We start from the raw sequence: 21,904 nt of genomic DNA on the forward strand, positions 1-21,904 counted from the left end.
TGGCGGTGGAGGCCGCGCCGCGGGTGAGCGCCGTGCCGGGGCTGGTGCCGGGGCTGCGGCTGCACCTGCACCGCCCGCTGACCTACCGTCCTCTGCCCGCTGCGGAGAGGCTTCGCAACCCCGCCGGAGATGTCTGGGGCGCGGGAGAAGAAGCGAGCCAAGAAGATGAGGAACCAGCCGGCCAGCGTCACGCTGCCCGCCGAGCCGGGGCCCTTCGGCGGCGGCGGGAGCAGAGCGTGCCCGAGCCCAGGTACGGCTGCGGAGCCCCTGCCCGAGGGCATTCCCTGCCTGAGGGCATCCCAACCACCGGGACCTGTTCCTGCGTGACCTGCTCTGTGTGACCCTGCCTCGGCCGGGGGTTGGACGGGGTGGTCTCCAAAGGCTCTTTCCAACCCAAACTATTCCGTACCCTGTGAATATGCCCTGCTCTCTATCATCCCCTCGATTGCATAGCGAATCCCTACAGCTCCTGGTCGTTGGGTGTCATACCCAGTCCAGTTTGTCCCTTGCTTTTCCGCCAGCCCTGGGAGCTGCGGGAGGGGCTGGCGTAGTCCCGTGGTGCTGTTTTCCCTCACGCTCTGGTTTTCCCTCAGCTCTGCATGCCCGAGCACTTTGCCTCCGGGGGCTTGTGGCTCCTGTGGCTGTGCAGGGTGTTGGCAGGAGGCAGCACATGGCAGTGTCCTGGGTACACAGGTAACCTTTGCAGCTGGAGACTGAAGGGTCCTGTCAGCTTCTATGCTAGATGCTCTTTTTGTCTTTGTGGTTTGCTTCAATCGAACCTCAGTTTTCACCTCCACCTTCACATTTAGATATTTTGTTACCTACATTATTTTTGGAAAAGCCCCACTTAAAAAAGGACTTGTTTTCCTGTGAGGCCTTCAGAAGTTTACAAATTGCATCTTTGTGGCTGATAAAATAAGCCTTAAGTGTCACTGTGTATTTAGGTGACTGAAGAGTTCCTAAGCAGACAGAGTGACATAGCAAATTATGCTCAGCTATGTCTGAGGATTTTGGAATGTCATTACAGGAGTACTGCCAGATTAAATACATTTTTCTAACTTTATTTGTAGCAGGGAACTTCCAAGATTACATGGTTATGTTTTTCCTTTCTGTTAAAAGGTGTGGATTTTCATCCATGTATTATTCTTCTGTAGTGTCACCATCACAGTTTTACAGAGCTGTTTTGTAGAAATAGGAAAGCACAATCCTAAATAGGAGTTACAAAATTATTAATCTATACAGCAGCTAAAATAATTTAAGGGTTTTTTAGTTATTAAGTCAGTGACTGTTTTGCCAAACAGTCTTCTGTGTTCTGATTACAATTTTTACTTCCTTCATTAAGAGGGTGTGTATGTGATACGAGTTAATTTTGGCCTACACAGATTTGCTGACTGAGACAGCTTCCACCCCTCTTTCCTAGTTATTTCCTTCTCACCTTCACCTCAGTGTTTGGACAATGCTGCTCTCAGGCAAGCCTAAAACTAGGTCAGGGAATTATTCCACATAAAAGCTAATTTCTGTTTCTACACCAAATTATTTTTTCTGCAGTATTACTGCAGTTTTGCATGATGTGTGGTTGCAGCAGGCTACAACAGTACTGCTGCTGAACATAAAACTTCAGTTTCTTGCTTATTTGAATGGAAAAAGGAGGTTCTTTACCTTTTTAAGTTCTTATAAATTGAGATGCTGCTCTATGTGAATCTGTTTCTGGCTAGTCTTCATGCCAGTGGCAGCATTTTTGGGACAAAGGGACAGGCTTGTTTAAGAAGATCAACCTGAAAACATTTTTTTTTTTAATCTCTCACTCAATTTCTGTGGACACAGAGGTTGATTTTCACTAGAGAAGCTCCCTGAATGCTATGGCCCCTTGTTCTCTCAAGCACTTGTCTTGATGCAGTGAATGGGGTGGTAGGAATGGCTGTCTGGAGCTTTTTTAGTTGGATTGTCCAGCATGAACTGCCTGAGAACCATGTCTCAAGTTGTAGTAGTAGAAATCCTAACTAAGGCTTAACTGAACATAAAGTAATCTAAACTAATATTTAGTTTTTGTTAGCCTGAATATACACTGGCCTTTGAATAAGGACTTCAAGGCCCTCTGAAACTTTAGGTGCTTAGCACTCCTGAAAGGTATGTCTGAACCTTAGAAATCTTTACTGTAGGCTTTAGTTATTTAATTTCAGTATGGGTTTAAGTGCTTGTACCAGACAAGTAACTTACTGCACCAACATACATGTATCATGCTTACCTTAATTATTGCTGTAAAAGGAATATATGTCAGGCAAGAATGCATTTGCTTACAGAAAAAAAAAATCAAGGAGCAAGTGGAAAAAATAACTTTGCTGTTTTGTTACTAAAACTCTGACAAGACAATATTAAAAATCACTATGATGTTGCATGGACTGATTTTGCTCTGACTCTTGGAGGCAGAGTCTGGATTGTGTACCATTATCAGAGCATGCAAAAGTTACTTAATCTACCACAAGTTTGTTTCAGGGCAGCATAAAATTCTTATTTATTTCTTTAAGAAAGAACATAATTCTTCTGATTTCTGGTGACTTTTTCAGTTACATGTAGTAAAAATAATAGGAGTCTGCAATGCAGTTTTATGGGGAAGGGCTAATGGAGTTACTCAGACTATTTTGTGTTTCTCTAACCTCTTTTCATCTCTAAACCTTCCAGGAGATGTTCATTCTGAGCAGCAGCAGAAATTTTCCAATCAGTCATCTGGGCCTTCTTACAGGAAAGACCAATATTTTTCAAAGGGGCAGAGTAGAGGAGAGAGAGGCAGAGGAAGAGGAGGATGGCAAGGAGGACATCAGAGTGTATCTGAGGAGATGCCAAAATACATAACAGGTCTGTATATGTGAAAAAGTCATAATTTATCTGTCCAGGGCAATTTGCTGGTGATTAAGTTTGCTGTCTTTGTTTTTGTGCAAGAGCAAAAATTAGAACTGATGCTATGATCTTCTGTTTTTCCTGATTTTCTCCAAAAACTAGAAGTAGTTGTGAACTGGAATTAATGATCAGCTGTTGTTCAGTGAGTCCTTTCAGACTTCTGAATGGAAAAGTTACACTGCTTGTAGTGAGGGAATGTGCATTTTGGCTTCTGTTTGCCAGCAAAATGAGTACTGATAGTCATCTGCTTTTAATGTAGCCAGTGAAACTGATTTTGCTCATGATGTAAGTTAAATATAGCTTTTTGTCTAACAGAACGTTTATTTAGGAGAGCAAATCAGGTTTGCAAAATAGGGCAGTGCTGTGGTAGTAGACACACTTCCACAAACATGAAATGACACCAAGTTCTGGATTTTTATTTGATTGTTTCAAAACAGTATGCTGTATTATGTTACTGCTTCCACTTTTTTCTCCATGCTAAAGATTTTTTCATCTCCCTGAATACCACCTGAAAAGATTGCTATTCTAATTTAACAAAGAAGTGTTTAATGAAAATAGGAATTGTTGGTGAAACAACTTTGAGATTCAGTCATGTATAAATATTTGCTTGACCACATTGGTAAACTTCAGGATATGTAAAGAACTGAAATTTCTTCAGTGACAGTGTACAGACTTACTTTTATGTCAAGAAGATACTGGACTGCTGTAGTAGGAGTAATTCCATAATTTATGTGCAGTATCCTCTGTTTTTTTTTTTCTGTTTGTCATGCCCTGATGCAGTTCTTTCATTCCAGTGTCTACCTTTGCTCAAGCTCGTGCTGCTGAGATCAGTGCCATGTTGAAAGCAGTTTCACAGAAGTCTTCCAACTCCCTGGTTTTCCAGACCCTCCCTAGGCACATGCGACGGCGAGCAATGAGTCACAATGTTAAACGCCTGCCCAGGCGGCTCCAAGAGATGGCCAGGAAGGAGGTATCACTGTGTTTTACAGCACTTCGTGTGGTGGGCACAGCCAAAGCACAGTGTTCAGCTCTGTAGTTGTTCATGTTCAGACCTGAACTTCTGCCAGACTTTCCTGAGTACCCTAAACTTTGGTTGACATTTGGATTCAATGCAGGAACACCTCAGTTTCAGGTGGTAGCTCAAATAGCTCTCACTAACCACCTGGCTTTGTGATTAGTGGACATAGTGAAAATTTGTTAGAGGAGTGATAAATAGAGTCCAAAGCAGTAGAGGTTGTTCAGATGTTGCACTGATCTCAGGTAGTAAAAGAGTCCTCAGTAAGACCTGTCTGCCTTGCACCCCACCACAGCTTTAGGATGTGACCATGCCAGCCTCAAGCACAGCTGATGCAATGGTTCCAGTGTTACACCTCAAATGTGGGGGATACACTGGGGTTATTGGCAGGCTGCATGCAGCTTAAGACTTACTAACTGACTAGTCCTAGCAGCTCATGGAATTCATTTTGTGGCAGTATCTCAGCATTTAGTCAGAATATGACTATGGGGTTTACTTGCTCCTTACTCACTGTGGTCTTCCTGTGTGTTTAAAAAGGAAAACTAAAAATTAGTTCAGCAGGATGTTACTGGGAAATGATCTTCCCAATGTTTGGCATTGATCACTTTATCATCTCTCAGAATTCTTAAAGTGATCAATTGAGTTTACTTGGTAATTTTTGTATGTATTAAGGTTGACTGATAAATTTATTCTTTGCATTCTTTTTTTCTTTTGCACTGTCTTTTAAGTTGAGACCTTGCCCCCTTCACCCTGAGTTCCTGAAGATGATTGTTCATGGTTCAGAAATCATTTCAAATACTTCCCTGCCACACACCAATTACATGTTTCTTAGGGTGTTTTATTGGCTCTTCACAACCTGTATCTCATTTTACTGTTTTGGTTCACATTCTTTTTGCTTTGTCAGACATGGCAAGAGATGCAGTTTGGGCCTGTTTTCTGGGAACTGAAGGAAGAATGCATGGACTGTTTTGCATAGTTAGTTATGTATTATCCTTGTTTAAATCTAGATTTCTCTAATGTTTATGTTTGGTTCTTTTGTGTCCTGCTTTTTAAACTCCTTCCATATGACAGCCTGTCTTAAGTTCTCTGTAAATGCTCACACTTCCTCTCCCATCCCTATTTCCACTCCACTGGATTTTTGAGATTATTTAATTGGCCCTGGTGCAGCAACAATAATATGATTATAGCAGAATTTCTTCTGCTACATTTTCTGTCTTCAGGTCTTTTGGTGTGGCTTATATGTTTGCACAGGCTCATGTTTTCTTGTAGCTTGTCATAGCTCTGTTACTTGTTTTTGTAAAGGTTCTGCCTATTACTTTTCAGTGTTTGATCCACATCTTCAAAGTTACCTGTTTCAATTCTGCTGCATTTTCTTCATTTGTCCTAGATCCTTTATCATGACCATGTTCATTGATACATTTACCTGGACCATCTCTTATCTCTTCCATAAGCTTAAAGATGTATATTTTTCACCTACAATGCCACATTCCTTTTTCTCTAATTGCCTTTCTGAACCAGTCACCTACATTGATCTAGTGGCTTGTATTTCCTTCTCTGTGATTAATGATGTGTCTGATGGGGAGATAGTTTCTTTTTTTTTTTTTCCTCAGTTCTGTTTTGATTTAATGGGTTGCTTCATTGTTTTTAGTGGTTTTGGCACTGATCTTCTATCATTTTCTTTCCTTTGCTATTCTTATAAACAAGTGTTGTCAAGTGTTTCTTGGTGAGCTTACAAAGAGTATTCTAAGAATCTTTTTGTACGTCTTATAGTCCTATTTCTTTGTACCACTTTTCTTCACAAAAAGAAAAATCAAACAGCAATTGAGTCATGCCTTCTTCTCTAGTCGTGCATCTCATGTAATAGTTCAGACCTTGATTAGGTCTGGTTATCAAGAATTTGTCAGGCTATTACCACACTCCTCTCTTGCCAGCTTCTATGAGTTGTAGAGCTGCTAGGGTCCTTTCTGTCAGTCTGATAATCTGTACTGCTTCTGTATAAGCTCAAGCCTCCAGGCATTTTCCATGTTATGTTGATTTGTTCATGTGAACATATTGATGTGTGGCAAAAACTTCACACAGGAAATAGTAGCACTTATTGTTCACTGTTAAGTTTCTGAATGTGTGAGGATTTTGTTTTATATATGGGTTTCAGTCAAATCTTGATGCACTTCTGTTGCATAGAAAATTTCAAAGTTAGTTACCCTCAAGAGTGATCCAACATAATACAACTTAATGTTAGTGCTTTCTGTATTCTTATATGTCAGCCTTTTTCTTTACAGTTTTTTTTTCCCTTGAGATTTACTTCAGTATCCTCTCTTCTAAAAACAGGCAGAGAAAGCTGTACATCAGAAAAAAGAACAGTCAAAGACTAAATGCCGCAAAGCCAGAAGACGCCACATAAATTTGGTAGCAGAGTTTAATCACAGGCAAAGAAAGAATATTTGGCTGGAAACCCATATTTGGCATGCAAAGAGATTTCATATGGTAAAGAAATGGGGATACTGTTTAGGAAACAGCCCTACAGAGAAGTGCTACAGGGCTTGTTACCGAGCCATGACAAAGCAATGCCTTCTTCAGGTACCACTTCTACATGTTTTGTTTGATATTTTGCCAAGGGGAAGTAATCAACTGCTTAGTTATAATGAATATTTCTATCTGTGAAGTACTGTTGGGTCAGCTTTTAATAAGACTGCTGAATATGAAATGAATAATTTTATAAATGTAATTCTGGGTGGCAAGTTTCAGAGAGAATAAGATGAACCTTTAAAGGAGTGTTATGGTAACTATGACTGAAATACTGCATTTTCAGTTTTCTCAAAAGCTAAGAGGTTAACGGAATCCTTATATCATCTCCCTAAGCAGCTATTCAGGAGAGAGAATTTATTCTATGTCCTTTTTGATATGTTGGTTTGAGAGGCAGGTTGGCCCTCAAATGAGAAATGCCTCACCACTTTCCTACAGCTATTAATTTTAAGTTAAAAAGAAACTCTTTTTGCTTTGGCAAATTTTAGAGAATTAAAAATTTCTACTTAAGTGTAAATTGGGAGGCCTTGTCTGACGCTTTCTTAACAGGCTGACTTTAAAGAGTTATCCTCTCTTTGACACTGTCATATTGTTTCAGGACTTATCATATTATTGTTGCCTGGAGTTGAAGGGTAAAGAGAATGAGCTTCTGAAGCAACTTGCTCGAATATGTAGCATTGACGCAGGTAAAATTTATGTAGTTCAAAATAAAGATTCTCATTAGACCAAAGGATGACCCATCCTTTTCCTTTTTTAGTAATGTAGTAGTTACTCAATAGTAGTAACAGAGTTGATACTGATCTGTGATTTTGAGTGAAAAATGTAATTAAGATGTCATAGTAGGACTAGGCATTTTTATTTCAGTAGCTTATTAATAAGATAATTATGGTACAACTTCAGCCACTCAGCAGCCAGACTGAATTTCAATTTTCCTTTGTTTATTAAACAACATATTATTTTGTTCTTCAATAAATATCTTCTTTTTTAGGATTGACATTTCAAGAAGCTTCTTGTCTGTCTGGAAGATTCGAGGGTTCCCTGAACCTTTACCGAGCAGATCGCTATCCTGAGGATATGCTTGGTCCTGTTACATTTATTTGGAAGCCCAGGGATGGGTCTGAAAACAGACAGTTGTGGATCTGGGTGCATCCAGCTCTGAAGCAGGTATATTTCCTATATTGTTGAACTCTTATTTCTTTATATATTTTGTTCAGCATTATTAATTGTGAAGAGGTCATCTGAAAAGTATGGAAGAACTTGCTTCAGGATTTATGTGCAATATGATGTTGCTTGATTTACATCCTTTCCACTGGCACCCCCAGCAGGCTAAGTTCAGTATCATCATGGATAATTATATTCTGAAACTTAGCTATCAGCTTTAAAAAAAAAAAAAAACAAACCAAAAATGAAAAAAGTAAATTGTGCATAGGCAATTTTTCTTATGTTAATTTTCAAGAGAACAAATTCTTAGCAACTTTCAATATGACTTTCAGCTTTTCTTAGCAAGCCCTTGACTTTGGCAGAATTAAATTTTATTACTTGAAATCCATATAGGAAAATTAAATACTGAGTATAATTTTCCAAAGTATACTTAAAGTTTGCAGTGTACTGCATATCATCCTAATCCAAACTTCATTTTTCTTAAGGACATACTGAGAGAGTTAAAAGCAATTTTTCAGTGTTCAGAGCCTGAAGAAATCTGTATTTCTGAGCCTGTTACAACATCAAATCAAGAGGAAAAACAAGTGGAAGTTATGAGCCTTGGCAGTAAAAGAAAGAAGGAGGATAAAGAAGGAGAAAAGGCTGTGCCAGTGAAAAAAATAATTGGTGACGGCACTCGAGATCCATTCCAGTCCTACTCTTGGATCTCGCGGACTACTGGCGTTGCAATCAGGTTTGCTCACAGCAGAGTCAGAAGCTGTGGCCGTAGCTGCATTTCTGGCTTAACTGGGGAAAATCATGTGTGTTGTGCAATTGTACATTCACCTGAAACTTTCCTGTTTCAGTGACAGAAGCATGGAGATTCTCAGATACCGGCTGATCGGCCCATTATCACACTCGGTCCTTACAGACACCCTGAAGGCAGCCTCTGTCCAAACAGTAAGGAAATTGACTTCGGATATTAGTGCAATTTTGGTAATGTTCTTAGAATGTGCAAGCTTGTTTTTTGCTAGAAAGATCCATACATTATCAAGACTTACTTTTCATAAAGGCTAACCTATGTATTACTGTGGTGGCTTCTCTGTTTTGAGCCTCTTGACTAACGCTGATCTCAGGAAGAACTCCCACCTGGATTTTAAGTGGGAGTAGGAAGAAAATAAAAACAGTGGTGCTGAGCAGGCTGTGTAGTTTCTGCTGAGAGGTCCAGAATAATTTGTATTCCTTTTGACAAACCACACATCCTGTTTCTCAAACAATGAGCTAAAGCACTTAGAACGAGGGGACAAGGCATGTAAGGTACAGAAAACTTACGTGTTTTCAATCAAATATAGAGTTTCTCCAAGATTTAGTTATTTTATCCATTTCTTGGGATATAGCATCACTGTGGTTTTAATGGTTTTTTTTTTGACTCTTGAAGCAAACATGATGAGGTCATGAAATCTCTGGCTTTCTGTAAGAAATAATTAATGACAGAATTAGGAAGTATTGTGGATTGCTTTGTTTGTTTTTGGAACACAGGTTAAATTGTACAGTTTGTTAGAGGGTATTGTAAAGTATAGAACTACACTTCATCAGGAAAAAATTACTTTGGTTTAAAACTTGAAGAGGGAAATGACTAAGGCAAACTGAGACTGAATTCATACTGATAGAAAATAATGAATAACTATTTGAGTTTAATTAGATACATTGTTTTTCAGGAGATGGCAGATTCAGAAACAGAACTGAATAATTGGTGGGTAGAAAACTGCAAGGACTCTGAAAAAGTATCTCTTCATCAGTGTCAAAGTGCTATCTTTGAGCTATTGGAAGGTATTTGGGCATGTGGGTGCAATTGGTGGAAGGGGAGGAAACTTAAAATCTAGTGGTCAAAACTAGCATGCTAATAAAGTTGACTTCAGTTTGGACATGCTTATTTTTTGCATGATCAAGAGAGTGATGCCTTTGAGAATGTGCTTAGGTACTTGGCAAAGGAATGTGCTTAGGTACTTGGCAAAGAATTGAAAAATGTTACATTGTGGATATTTAAGGGAATTTAAATCCTTTGTGTAGGTCAAATTCTTAATACAGAAACTGAATCTTGTTTACTATCTTTGTAAACTTAGATTTGGGGTTGCTGATGGATATCACTCTCTCTCACCATATACTTCAACTTAAGACAATAAGTTGTACAACACACCCACAGATAAAATGGTAGCCTCCAGTCCAAAGTTATGTTCATTTCTGAATTAATAGTTGTGTATTTGGCTGAGTTGTAAAATATCACAACGTTAACAATATCTTCTCAATTTCTAGCACTGAGGCAGGTAAGGCACTTTGGTAGATCTCACACTGTACTCAAGCTGTCTATCCAGTGTGAGGCTGTTAAGCAGAGATGAGGTAAAACTTTCACGAAACACTTCTAAATTTCCTTTCTCTTGAAGACAGGTGTAAAACAAAGGTGGGTTGTTCTTTGAAATTTGTCAAATGCAAAGGATGAATTGAGTCTGTGACAGTGACTTCACTTCTATGCTAAATGTAAATGTAATTGCAAACCAAGTCTTGCACTGCTCTTGTTGACTTTTTTGTTACTGAACATTTAACAAGCATTGGTAAGTTTTCAAAACATGTTAAATAGAGTATTCTGGATTGCTTCACTGGCTTAGCGTGGTGTCACATCACTGCAGGCAAAAAAGCACAAAACACTAGTGCAGAAAAATATCACAACTTAATTGGTCGTTTCATGGCAATGTTGATCTGTGTGTTTTTAAAGGGATGGGTTCACCATCAGATGTGCCACCAGGTACAATACTTGGCCTCACTGTTGGAGATCCTCGAGTCAATTTGCCGAAAAAGAAGACAAAAGCCATGCCAGATTTTGAAAAGTTCCTAGGTAAAATCCCTTGTCTATATTGTATGAAGAGATTTAGTTTCTCTCTATGCTTTTGTTTTCATTTACTGTCATCTTCTGTGGATTGTGTCTTGCTGTTTTCCTCTAGGTTTTGTTTCAAAATATTTCCCATTTCCAGAGCCCCTGGCAGAACAGAAACATCTTGAAAGTTGCATAGGTTTTAGAACAGCAGTTGTGAGGGAGGGACATGCACCAAAGCTGGTCTTGTGCTCAGTGGAAGCCTCTGTCTGACCATACAGATGATCCAGGTTCGAATCCTGGCAAGGCCAACCAGGTGCTAAAAGCTCCATAGGAAGTTTCTGTTTGGTGTTTAGTCTTCCTGTTTCTCTCTCCAAGAAGACACCTACTATTTCTGGTTTATAGGCCCACAGTGTTGAAAGTTGCAGTTCCACTGTGAAAAAGTTACTACCTTTGCAGGATTAGTATTTCAGATGGCCAAGATGCTGGTTATGATAGAAAATGAAAGATGCAAGCATAACTTCTGCAATTTTCATTTCAGTGCTGACTTATGCAATGTTTCAGTGCAAAATTCAAATTTATATGGGTGTGAATGTCCTCTAAAAATGTGCAGAAGTGTGCACAGGACATAGTGGGGTTTGTGTGCAGTGTAGACATTCCCAATTAGGTTGGCTGAACACAGGCTGCCTCACCTAATAGGAGAAACATGATAGCCAGCTAGCAAGCAATAGCAAATAGGACAAATTGAAAGTTCCAGAGACTTCAAAGTACTGAATTTCCTTGGTGGTCTGTTTGCAAGACACTAGAATAATATAGTCTTACATATCACTTAAGTCAGGTTGAACACCTACTTCAGTTACTTTTAGCTCTTTGCAAAATTCTGCTCTTTTCATTTTCTTACATCCTCCTATTCTACTCTCTGTATCTAGAGCAGCCTTTCTGTTAATTAGTTCTGCTCAGCTAACTTTCTCATCATTAGTGTTCCTGTTGGAAATGCTGCAGCATACATGACCTCTACTTTGGTTCCTTCCTCCTGAGAAGTAAGGTGAGATATGTAGCACTTGCTTACAGATACTGAGCTGCTAGAAGAGTTGGCAGCTACAGAAAGTCATTTGATGTCTTTCATTCTGCTTGTGAGGATGTGTTCAAGAAGGCAAGACCAACAGAAGGCATTTAGGTATTTGAAATGTCTCATGGTAGTTTCCCTCCCATTGCTGGGGCTGGTTTTCCCTCAGGAAGGATGGCCGTGGTAAAGAGGTAATGGTGTAAGATAGGGAGTCAAGAGCACCTCTGTGTTTTTTCCTTTGGCTGGGTAGAAATGTCCACCTTAAAAATCTTTCTACTTTCACTTGCAAAATATCTTCCATACCACAAATACTTTTAGTAATGGGTGCATCTTAAAGACTATGGATTTTAAATGCATAAATTATTGCAGTTATGTTTGGCAGTATCTATTGCTAGGTACTGTTAGTACCATAGAATAATCAGAATCTTCTGTTTTTGAGTCTTTGTCTACATTACCTGGAAACATTAACAGAACCTTTTTTAAAGAGACTTAAATAATTTTAAAAAACAAAATGAACCCTAATATCCTGCATATTAAAGGAGCATGTTAAGTTCCTTTGTGGATGATGAAATGAGGAGCAATCCCTCTAAGTTTTTAATCACAGAACTATTAATAGGCTCATTGTATTGTTTCTTGGTAAAAATTGCTTTACTTCAATGGATCAGCATTCACTGCATACTGTACTGTACATTGAAGGCTGTTAATCCTTAGATCACTAAAGGTAGGTACACATTTTTTTTGCTTTCCTTAATTGTAAAACTGAAGAAGAGATAGATTATTTAATACTTCAGCAATCCGTTTTGAAGCAGCAGTTGTTTTTCTTCAGTAATGTACACAACTGTTGGTTTGTGCAGACATAAGCAAGAATAGTCCCTTCTTTGAACACACAGCCTGAAAAGATCCTGAGGAGGAAACTGGTACTAAATAAGTGTTGCATGCTAGGCATAGCCATACAAGTGTTTCCTGTATGTACTTTTCTTGAAGGTAACTCTTGCTTCTCTTACAAGTTTACTTAGGCAGACTTATTTCAGGCTTTATAATGTTGCTCTTTCTGATTTTTACCGGATCTGTTGAGCTTCACACTGTGCCAGAAAGGCCAGATTCCAGAATATCAAAGGTGGTATGTAAAGACCTATTTTACATTGCCAACAGTCATGTCTTTTGTTAAGAAGAAACTCTGGTGAGAAAATATCAGGTTAGTCTTTCTAACACTAACAGTTGATTTCATATTTTGTGTTTGGAAAAACATGTAAGATGTGCCAGAAGCAGTGATGCTTGTTGAGCTTTTAATAGGCTTTTATTGATTGCTCATTATACTTATGATATGGAGGTGGCTTTGGTAATTAAACCACAAAAATTGTTTGAATTTTTTTTAAAGGTTCTTTTCTTTCGTAGATAATGATAAAGTTAGGCAGCTGTACCTGAAGGGTGTACCTGCAGAGTGTGCTCACAGCTTTATCTGGGACCAGAACATCTGTAAGAACGTCACTGAAAACAAAATCTCAGAGCAGGTAACTAAGTAGGTGCATTGCCATTGAGGAAATGGTTCCTAGAGTCCATAGAAGGAGACTCTTGAAATTTGTCTGAATCTAAGAGTAATCAATAGCTTCCTTAATGTCATAGTGTCCAGAGTGTCCAGCTGCTGACATGAAGTGATTTTTTGTAGCCTTTGCATAATGTTCTTGCACAGCCATTGACCATGGGTTCAGTTAAAAGAAAGCTTTATTGGATTGCCTGTGGGACTGTACTTGTAGGTTTATATAACAGAAAAGTTTGGAATTGGATTTTCATACATCACCTTGACTCATGCAGCAGAAAAGAGCGACACAGGAAGGCTCTGGCCTTTAGCTGTAGTCAGGACAGCTCTTCTGAATAAAGAACTGTGAAAGCTGAAATGAAAGAAATCCTGTGTTTCTGAACTGCAGCACATTGTGCCATGGGTGTGCTGGGCAAGAGCTTCTGATTTGTAGAGAACTTCAAGTTTGCTGTTGCAGGTTTGAAATCTCCTATCTTGACATTTTCTTTGACAATGGAGGGCAGCTCATAAAGTGCATGGATAAAAAGGTGATTTAGTCCCAAGAGGTGATGAACTTTTGGCACCCTTGTAATCAGAAAGAGAAAACACTTGTATGGCAAAAACATCTTTTTAAATATTCTTTCTGAAAATAAAGAAATAAAATTTAAGTTTGTGCTCTTTCAAACTGTCTGACATAGTGTGAAAAAGCAGAGTACTTAAAAATACTACACTAGCACGTGACAATTACCAGAACAATCTTTTTATATATGACAGTGGTTTTTATGCTGTAATGAAATTTAATGTTTACCTGATAAAACACAGGGAGTCTGATGGTCTGTTTCTTCATAAATGTGGTACAATGGAATATAACAACTGGTGATTGACAAAACCTTGGTGCCAGCATGCTTTATGTGAAACTGTTTGCTGACCAAATCTTCTTCCCATCTCCTTGGACGCAGTTCAGATTTGCTCCATGTATTGACGGACTGAAAGAACCTGTTCAATTTGGTGCACAAGTCCATAAATACAAAGTTGCAAAACTTGATTTTCCTCCTTCATCTATGTTGTACCTTGTACCTGCTCTTTATGAAGGACTGTGGAAGTAAGAAGGGGAGAAAAAGGGTGCTTAATACTCTTTTCTAAAATAATTTTTCATGCCTTGATGAAATTCTGTTCAAATATATAGTGTATTACTACTATATTTTTCCTAGGTGTAAACTCACCTTTTCTCTGTATCTTGTAAGGGTATTGGAAGAGGGAAGAAGAATGGTTATTAACTTACGGGAAATGTCTCCTCCTTCTCAGGATTTAAACCATATGAGAGCTCAGTTACTGGTACCTGGATCACACCTTGATTTGGGTCCTTGTGAGTCTAAGATTCCCATACTGTTGGTGCAGCAGCCAGGGAAAATGGCTGGAGAAGATCGACCAGGATGGGGGAGTGGCTGGGATATCTATCTCCCAAAGGGCTGGGGCATGGCTTTCTGGATTCCTTTTGTAAGTAACTTTGATGGCAAATTGAAAGTAAATTTGGTGTAATTTAGTTTAAATTAATTGATTTTAGAGAGCGTACTTCACATTGTATAACCAATTCCCAATTACAGCATCAAATTTTCACTTTTAAAAATGGCATATGAACTGGTTCATGACAGAAGCTTGGTCTTGAAACTTTAACAGTAGTTTTCCATGTCTTCTGTTGGAAGACAGCTATGCCCACATATGACTATGCCCACATGGCAGCCTAGAACCAGCAAATCAGTGGGGAGTCAGGAGAGAAAGCTGAAACTATAGCTCTCTGTGTTTCTACAAGCATATGCCTCTAAAGGGAAATCATTTGGTGTCTGCTGCTAATCAATTTCCAGCTTGGCTATCTACACCTCTGTCACCAAGGTTGCTTCTGATTTGGGAGAGAGCTTAACACAAAGTTTGAGTTACGCTTGAATTCTCCTTTGGTGCTGTTTGAAGCATCCTGCTTTGAGTGTTTAGGTGGCAGTTTTTATATCTTTCTGCAGTCACAATGATGCTTTTGAGTGTTCAGGGGATTTAGTTGCAGTGATACCTATTGTATGGTTAAGATACATTGGGCAGTGGTTGTCAAAGTAATACAACATTCCTGGCAATGTCCAAGATTAGAACCAGTGAAATTATTTTCAGTTTTGTTGATAGTTTTTCAGAATTAAAGAGTGAATCACTATTTTGTTGAAATTAGCGTCTAGAACTGTAGAAACCATGCTTAAGTTTATTTTTTAAAGCTTAAGTGTTAGACTTTCAATATTCTAAGGAAGTACCCTTTGGGCATTAATGTTTTGTTTCGGCTATGAGCCCAGAATCGGTTCAAACATTGCTTTTTGGGTGTTTGATTTTTATAACAGATCTATCGAGGTGTGCGAGTCGGGGGCTTGCAAGAGGCATTAAAGCATTCTGAATACCAAAAAACACCTCACACTCCAAACGATTTCCCAGACTGCCAGGCAGGAATGCAGTTTGCCAAAGAACAGGAAACCAGTCTTCTTGAAAAATTCAAACGGTAACATTAATTTATAAATGGATGGTAAGAATGACAAAAATGAATATTGCTTAAAATATTCCCTTAATTATCTGTTGTTGTGTTCATTTTGACTTGGACTTTTTGAGATCTTTCACCAGTATTTTAGGAATCCTAGATATATTTAACTCTGCTAAACAGAGCATATAAATTAAACCCTTCTATTCCCAGAGATATGCTCAGTTATAGACCTGTAACAAGGCTGGCAATAAAATAAACAAAACTATTTTGAGATCCCTAAGCAGCAAATGGGGGAGGAGGTAAGAGAATGCAAAGGAGTGTATCCAAGTACGTACCAAGTGTTAAAGAATAAGGTATATTAAGAGGTACATTTTGGTATCTAATTTTAAATATCAGGCATTCTGAAGTTTGCGTTAGTTTTTATTGCAACAAAGAAAACTCTTAACCATGAGTTTGGAGTAGCTGGAGGTGTCCTCTGCACCAACTGGTGTTGGTTCCCCTTCCAGATAGGAGGGGAAAATAGGAGAAATTCAGAGGAAAAGGTGGTGGTGTGAGTCACAGCAGGTAGATGTTTCTAGTATGGCTGAAAGGATGTGGTTGACAGAAATACAGCAGCCTTTTTTAGACTGTAATTTTAAAATTCTTGTTCAATGAGGTTAGAAAGCTAACTGTGCATTCCCTTTCTGTTTTAAATACTTGATTTTGAAAATATTCTTACCTACTTATTTGATTTATCATTTAGACGCCCACCTGCAAAAAGGGCAAATTATGTCAAGCTGGGCACTCTGTCTCCTTTCATCTGTCCTTGGGGGCAGCTGACCAAGAACTGGGAAGGAAGAATGAAAGCTTCAGGAGGATTTTTATGTCCTTCTTCCCCACACCCTGACTGCTGCACAACTGATGGGCAGACCCTTTGTGACCCCAAAGCAGAAGTGGTCAGAGAAGCGTCCCCTGAGAATGGTGAGGCAGAGGAGACCATGGAAATAACAAGTTCTGAAGGTGCTCTAAAGACAGAGGATGTTATAAGCACCCAAGATTTTGGTGAGAGAGATGAAACTAAGACAAGTGACTTTATTGTTCTCAGGTATGACAAAATTATACACACATTTATTTATTTATTGGTATTATTGAGTTGGGGAAAGGAAGAGCTCAGCCTTGATTATTAAGATGAGAGAATTATTTCATCCAAATACAGTGAGATTAAATAGTTTTGTCACAAATCAGAATCTGCTGTTGAGTGGAAATCCTGCTTTTCTCCAGCAAACTTGATGACTACATAAAGAAAACTCCTTAAATTATCTTAAATTTAACACTCTGGAGTTTACTGTGTTTTTAGAGTTGGCGTATTCTGTATGCTTCCAGGTCGATGGCGCTTTTAGAGGCTCATATTTGGGACTTCAGGACTATTGCTGTGAAAATCATCTTGCATTCTCTTCCCTAATGCATCCCCACAGTTGGTTCTTGCACTCCTTAACAAGGACTCTAGAAACTAGAGAATCCCCTGCATTCCAGTGCAACGCATGAGGGCAGCAACAGTATTGGAAAGTGCCTGAACACAGGCCTTTCATTTTTGTGTGGTTACCAGGGGAAGAAAACACTGAAAGTTCTGGACTGCATTAGTGTCACTGGAGATTTTGAGTGTTTGTGGTTTTAACAAGCTTTGGGGGTTTTAACAAGTAATGTCTCCTTCCTTCTGAAGAAGACTCATGAGTTCCACTCACCAATGTTCTTTTTAGGCTGAGAGTGATACAATTACCAGCTTGGAAGGTTACAGAAATCCCCAGGGTTTTTTTTAGCTGTGCTCTTGAAAATATGTGGGGTGCTGCATTTCTGTTATACTGCTTGTTGATAACTATCTGTCATGTTTGTTTTTGGAAATTTTTAATAGGAGTGAGAAACTACTAATGCAGCTGTCAGCCTGGTGTTACCCCACTGCTGGGAAAGATCGGCGAATCCGCCTTATTTCTCGGCTGGGTCAGAAGGAAATGACTGAAGATGTTTTCTTGCCAATTTTGATGAGCTACCCAAGGGCTCTTGTCTGGGTCAATTTGTCACTGTTGAGAAAGGGGAACCCTGAATTACATGCCATGATTTGCATCCCAACAGAAGATGACTTGCTGCATCTAAGCAAAGACAAACTCTTTTGTGGTCCACAAGAACCCAAGCATCGTGACATATTCAAGGACAAGGTACAGAAGCAAAAAAAGGAGAAGAAGAAGAAGAAAAAGGATAACGTGAAGTCTCTAGAGAGTGACCCTGCAGGCATTCCAGATGAAGAAGCAACTGAGGACCATGAAGACCTCATTCTCGGTCTTTGGTCAGATGCTCTCCCAGATGTTACTTCCCACTGCTCCAGGATTCTCTTGGGGTATGTCACTCGAGGGGATTTTTCATTGGCTGTAGGCTGTGGAGAAGCACTGGGTTTTGTTAGCTTGACTGGGTTAATTTATATGTTACACAACCAGCCAGCAGATAAGAAAGGGCTTGTTTTGTTAAGGACTCCAGCATCTTTACAGTACAGGTTTGCAAGACTTAATATTGAGGTTTAAGCATCATTGCAGTGCAGTAGAATGCCAAAAATACCAAATAATTCTGTTTTGTATTCTGTGGCCTTTCTGATTTGTCTCAAATTTGAGGTTATTCTGAGCCCAAACAGCTCTAAGATTATGAAATAATTAAAAAGTTTTTCAGCCTTATTCAAGAAAGTAACTAATGCCTGAAGAGACTACAGTTACTTTTGATGTCTGCATTGCTAAGGATTTCTAACAGATCATTATCATAATCTTCTTTATCTCTAAAGAAGCACATTCTTCAATTTTTTCTCCTCAAAGCAGTGGATGCTGTAACAATATACAGGAAATCATCATGTTAATTTTAGAAGTCTTTGCTCAGATGGACTGTAAATTTACAGTGCACTTTCACATGTTACTGCATGCAGTTTGATCCAGTGTATATAGCAAGTGGCTTTCCTGGTTCCTCATATCTGAATAGATGAGGCTGCAGTGCAACAGAGCTATGTAGAGAAATAAATGAAATTAAAATAAAATGAAAACTAAACTAAATTCAAATAAAATATAGACCAGCTATGTCATTTTGAATTATAGCAACTGGAGCTTTTAAACTGGAAAGCCTATCAGTCTGTCTCCCTGGTCTGAAAGGTAATAAGCCTTTCAGATGCAAATTGCTACTGAATGCCACAGTGGGTCAGCACATGTTTTCTGTTAATAATAGGGGATATTTTTGTTCCTCATAACATGAATTTAGTTTTGTATGGAATGTGCTAGAATTGAAGGTTTCTTCATGTTACAGTACAGTTCATGAATATTGTTCAAACAATCATAAAACTTGTAAAATATGCTATTGGGTAAAGGGAGAAAGGTGTTTGATTTGCCTGGGGTAGTGGGTAGGTTGTTTGTGTTTGGTATTTTGTTGTTTGTTTGGGTTTTTTTTAATATAGCCTTCAGTATCTAGCTATTCCTGAGTTAAGGAACTTGAAAAGGAATTTACAGTAATATGCTGTAGTTTAGTAGCAGCATGATACAAATATATGTCAGTTGGTAAAATTATCCTGAAATGATCATGTACCAATAAAAATGTAATGTATTCTGGAGTTAATAGTCTATTGGCTAAGTTTGATTCTTAGAGAAATTAAACATGGATCAGTTAATGTCTTTTTCTTTCTAAATGTCAATGTTCAACTTAATTTCCTCTTTCACAGTTTTGTTTGAAAGTCTTGGGCGAATTTATTAATGTTGGTTGGAGTTGTTGAAGGTAAGATCTAATGTGCCTTACTCCCAAAATTATTAAAATATAGGACCATTTAAATATGGCACACACATGGGGAAGGAGGAAGAACATCTGATTGCAAGGGAAATACTGAAAGTTGGGCTGGGTTTTGCTTTTAAAGTCTTCAGAAGCTGGACTGTAGAATGTGCACCAGCAATGGGAATTGTGGTGGCATGTGGGAAAGAAAGATGCAGTTTTCAGCACAGCTTGGATTGCAGCTTCCCTGAGAAATCCTGCTGAATGGCTCCTCACTGCTCACCTTTGATGCACCTGATAAAGCAATCATGGTCCCAGAAAGGTCCTGGGAAGCATCTGCAGGAAAGCCAGCAGATGGCCCCAGAGGAAAGAGCTTGGTTCTGTCAGGGCTGGGATTCACACGCTCCTGGCGTGTGACTGTGAGTGCTGCAGCCTGTAGGTATGTGTGAATAAGGAGCCCCTTAAACTTTACAGCCTGGCTGCTCTGATCAAGTTCTCTCATGGTAATAATCCTGGATTTAATGAACCTTTTGAATTGTAAGCCCTATTGAAATATTTCTAGGATCACAGTTTCCAAAGCTGTTCTTCATGGGAAGAAAGGAGGGAAGGTGATGTTTATATGATTTTTTCCCTCATCACCTCCCTCATCTTCTTAATAGATAGATATTTTCTTGCCTCAGTAGACCTGGTTTGTATGTGAGAAAGAAAGAGAAGCCTGTACCCAAGCAATCATTTTTTTCTTTTCTTCTTGTAGATCTTTTGTTCACTGAGTCTTTCCCAGGTTTTTATTTAAAAAAAAAAACATCTGGAGTCTTTCCTTTTTTTTCTTCCTATTGGTAATTTCTGCCAGGGTTTCATTTTGACACTTCCTGTTACTTTTCTTTGATTTCCATTCTCTATTTTTGATTTATGATCCTTGTCTCTGGTGAGCCAGTGAACAGAAACTGGAACCCAAGTGCATCCTGTTCTGTATATCTTGTAATATTGTTACACAGTTGTTTTCCTGTAAGTCAGTGATTTATGCCTTAAGACTTCACTCCTTGTAAAATACACTGCAAACCAGATAACTTAAAAATGCTCAAAACTCTCAGCCAAAATTTGTCAGAAAAGTACTGTGACTTTATGTAGCTGCAAGGAAATTTTTATCTGTGGTTGCAATTTCCACATTACGTGTGTCTCAAGGGTGATATAGTCATAAAAACCATGTCAACACCGGGTAATCAAACTGTGGGTAATTAAACCTGTGTTATCTGTGCATCAGCTCTAGTATGTCTGTGCTCATCATGTTGAATCAGGTGTAGTTTACAGCACACATCTGCTCTTTCTGCACGTTGGTTAACTACCCCAGAGCATCTGGATCAGCTCCTGTGGGCTGTAATGCACGAGCATTTTTGGGAACCTAGGAAGCTCTGGCCTGGTGAAAGCAGCTCTCACAAGCTCTCTGGTTCCCATGCTATCCCCCAGATAACTTTCTCAAAATGGATGCCAGCACAAACCCCTAGCTCTCGTTCTGTGCTTGGCAAGAGATTTTGGATGCTAAAATGAAGCACAGAAGGCAATTTTGGCATTCTCTGTAGCACAGTGAGGAGGTTGAATGGTAACACACCGCTCCTGTAGCTCTTTCTGTGGCTCCCTCAGAGCAGCTGTGTAAATGCTGCATTTGACTCACCTGGTGAAGGGGCTTTTCCCAGGCTGAATCCTTGACTTCCATGGCAGTTGCCTGCTCTGCTGACAGGTGCAGTGACTAATGGACCTACCAAGCTGAGGGGCTCCAAGATACACATTCTTTACCATCTCAAATCCAGAGAATGAGGTTGCAGAGGAGGGTGGTGATTACTCTGTGGGATGAAGTGAGGTGGGACCGGGGCCAGATTGTTGTGTGTTTGTTAAAGATGTTCAGTGCAATCTGTTTAGCAGCCTGCAGGTAATGGAAGAAGTTACCTGGCTTTTAAAGGCAGCTGGGGTTGCTGAAACAAATCTGGGAAAATAATTGACAGGGTGTCAGACTGCTCGATGGAGATGGAAGCCTTGGGGGATCATGGCATATGCAACGAGCTGTCAAATTCAGCATGACAGTTTTCTTTCAGTGCTCTAAATCTGGAAGAGCCAGATATGTCAAACCTGATCCATTCTCGTGTCCATGTGAGGTAGGTGTGTAGGAACAGAGCTCCTCAGGGGAGTAAACCACCAAAGGCAGATTTCTGAAGCACTAAGGCTGAGAAAAACAGAAAAGCAACAGCATTGTTCTGTTTCTCAAGAATACACCATGCAGAAAACTGCAACCCGAAATCCCATGCTTCTAAATGATATTCCCTGAGGTCAGCAATGTAAACAGCACCCACAATTTACCTCTTGCAAATTCAACTCAGCTGTACTACAGTTCTTTGCAAAACACTGGTCTCATTGAATCCCTGCAAGAGCAAGTAAAATTGTATGGAGCAATGAGAACTTAGAAAGGACAGGGGATATGGGCTGAACCATTTTGTGCCAGCTTTGAAAGTCAGAGCCAGCTTGACACTGGTCAAAATAATGAGTTCAAGGTAGTTTGAAAAGTAGGTGGAGTGACAAAAGACAAAACACAGTTTTTATTTATTGCATTGGGTCTCTTCTTAAAG

General features: G+C 39.3%; 1 protein-coding gene across 2 annotated transcripts; it reads left to right on the top strand.

The window, feature by feature from the left end:
- Positions 1-63: 63 nt before the first annotated feature.
- On the top strand, positions 64-19,999 carry POP1 (POP1 homolog, ribonuclease P/MRP subunit). Of its 2 annotated transcripts, XM_039706256.1 has the most exons (16): positions 64-250; positions 2,680-2,853; positions 3,690-3,865; positions 6,239-6,487; positions 7,032-7,119; positions 7,422-7,597; positions 8,080-8,327; positions 8,440-8,533; positions 9,292-9,403; positions 10,344-10,463; positions 12,901-13,016; positions 14,327-14,518; positions 15,394-15,548; positions 16,270-16,611; positions 17,416-17,895; positions 19,246-19,999. In XM_039706256.1, the coding sequence occupies exons 1-16, from the start codon at positions 130-132 to the stop codon at positions 19,253-19,255; spliced, it is 2,853 nt and encodes a 950-aa protein (XP_039562190.1). In that variant the 5' UTR covers positions 64-129; the 3' UTR covers positions 19,256-19,999. The 2 variants fall into 2 exon arrangements, with proteins under 2 accessions (XP_039562190.1, XP_039562189.1); XM_039706255.1 differs by lacking the exon at positions 19,246-19,999 and having other exon boundaries at positions 17,416-19,166.
- Positions 20,000-21,904: the final 1,905 nt, after the last annotated feature.

This window comes from Passer montanus, unplaced genomic scaffold, assembly GCF_014805655.1.
Source record: "Passer montanus isolate IOZ18808 unplaced genomic scaffold, ASM1480565v1 scaffold19, whole genome shotgun sequence".
NCBI classification, from domain to species: domain Eukaryota; kingdom Metazoa; phylum Chordata; class Aves; order Passeriformes; family Passeridae; genus Passer; species Passer montanus.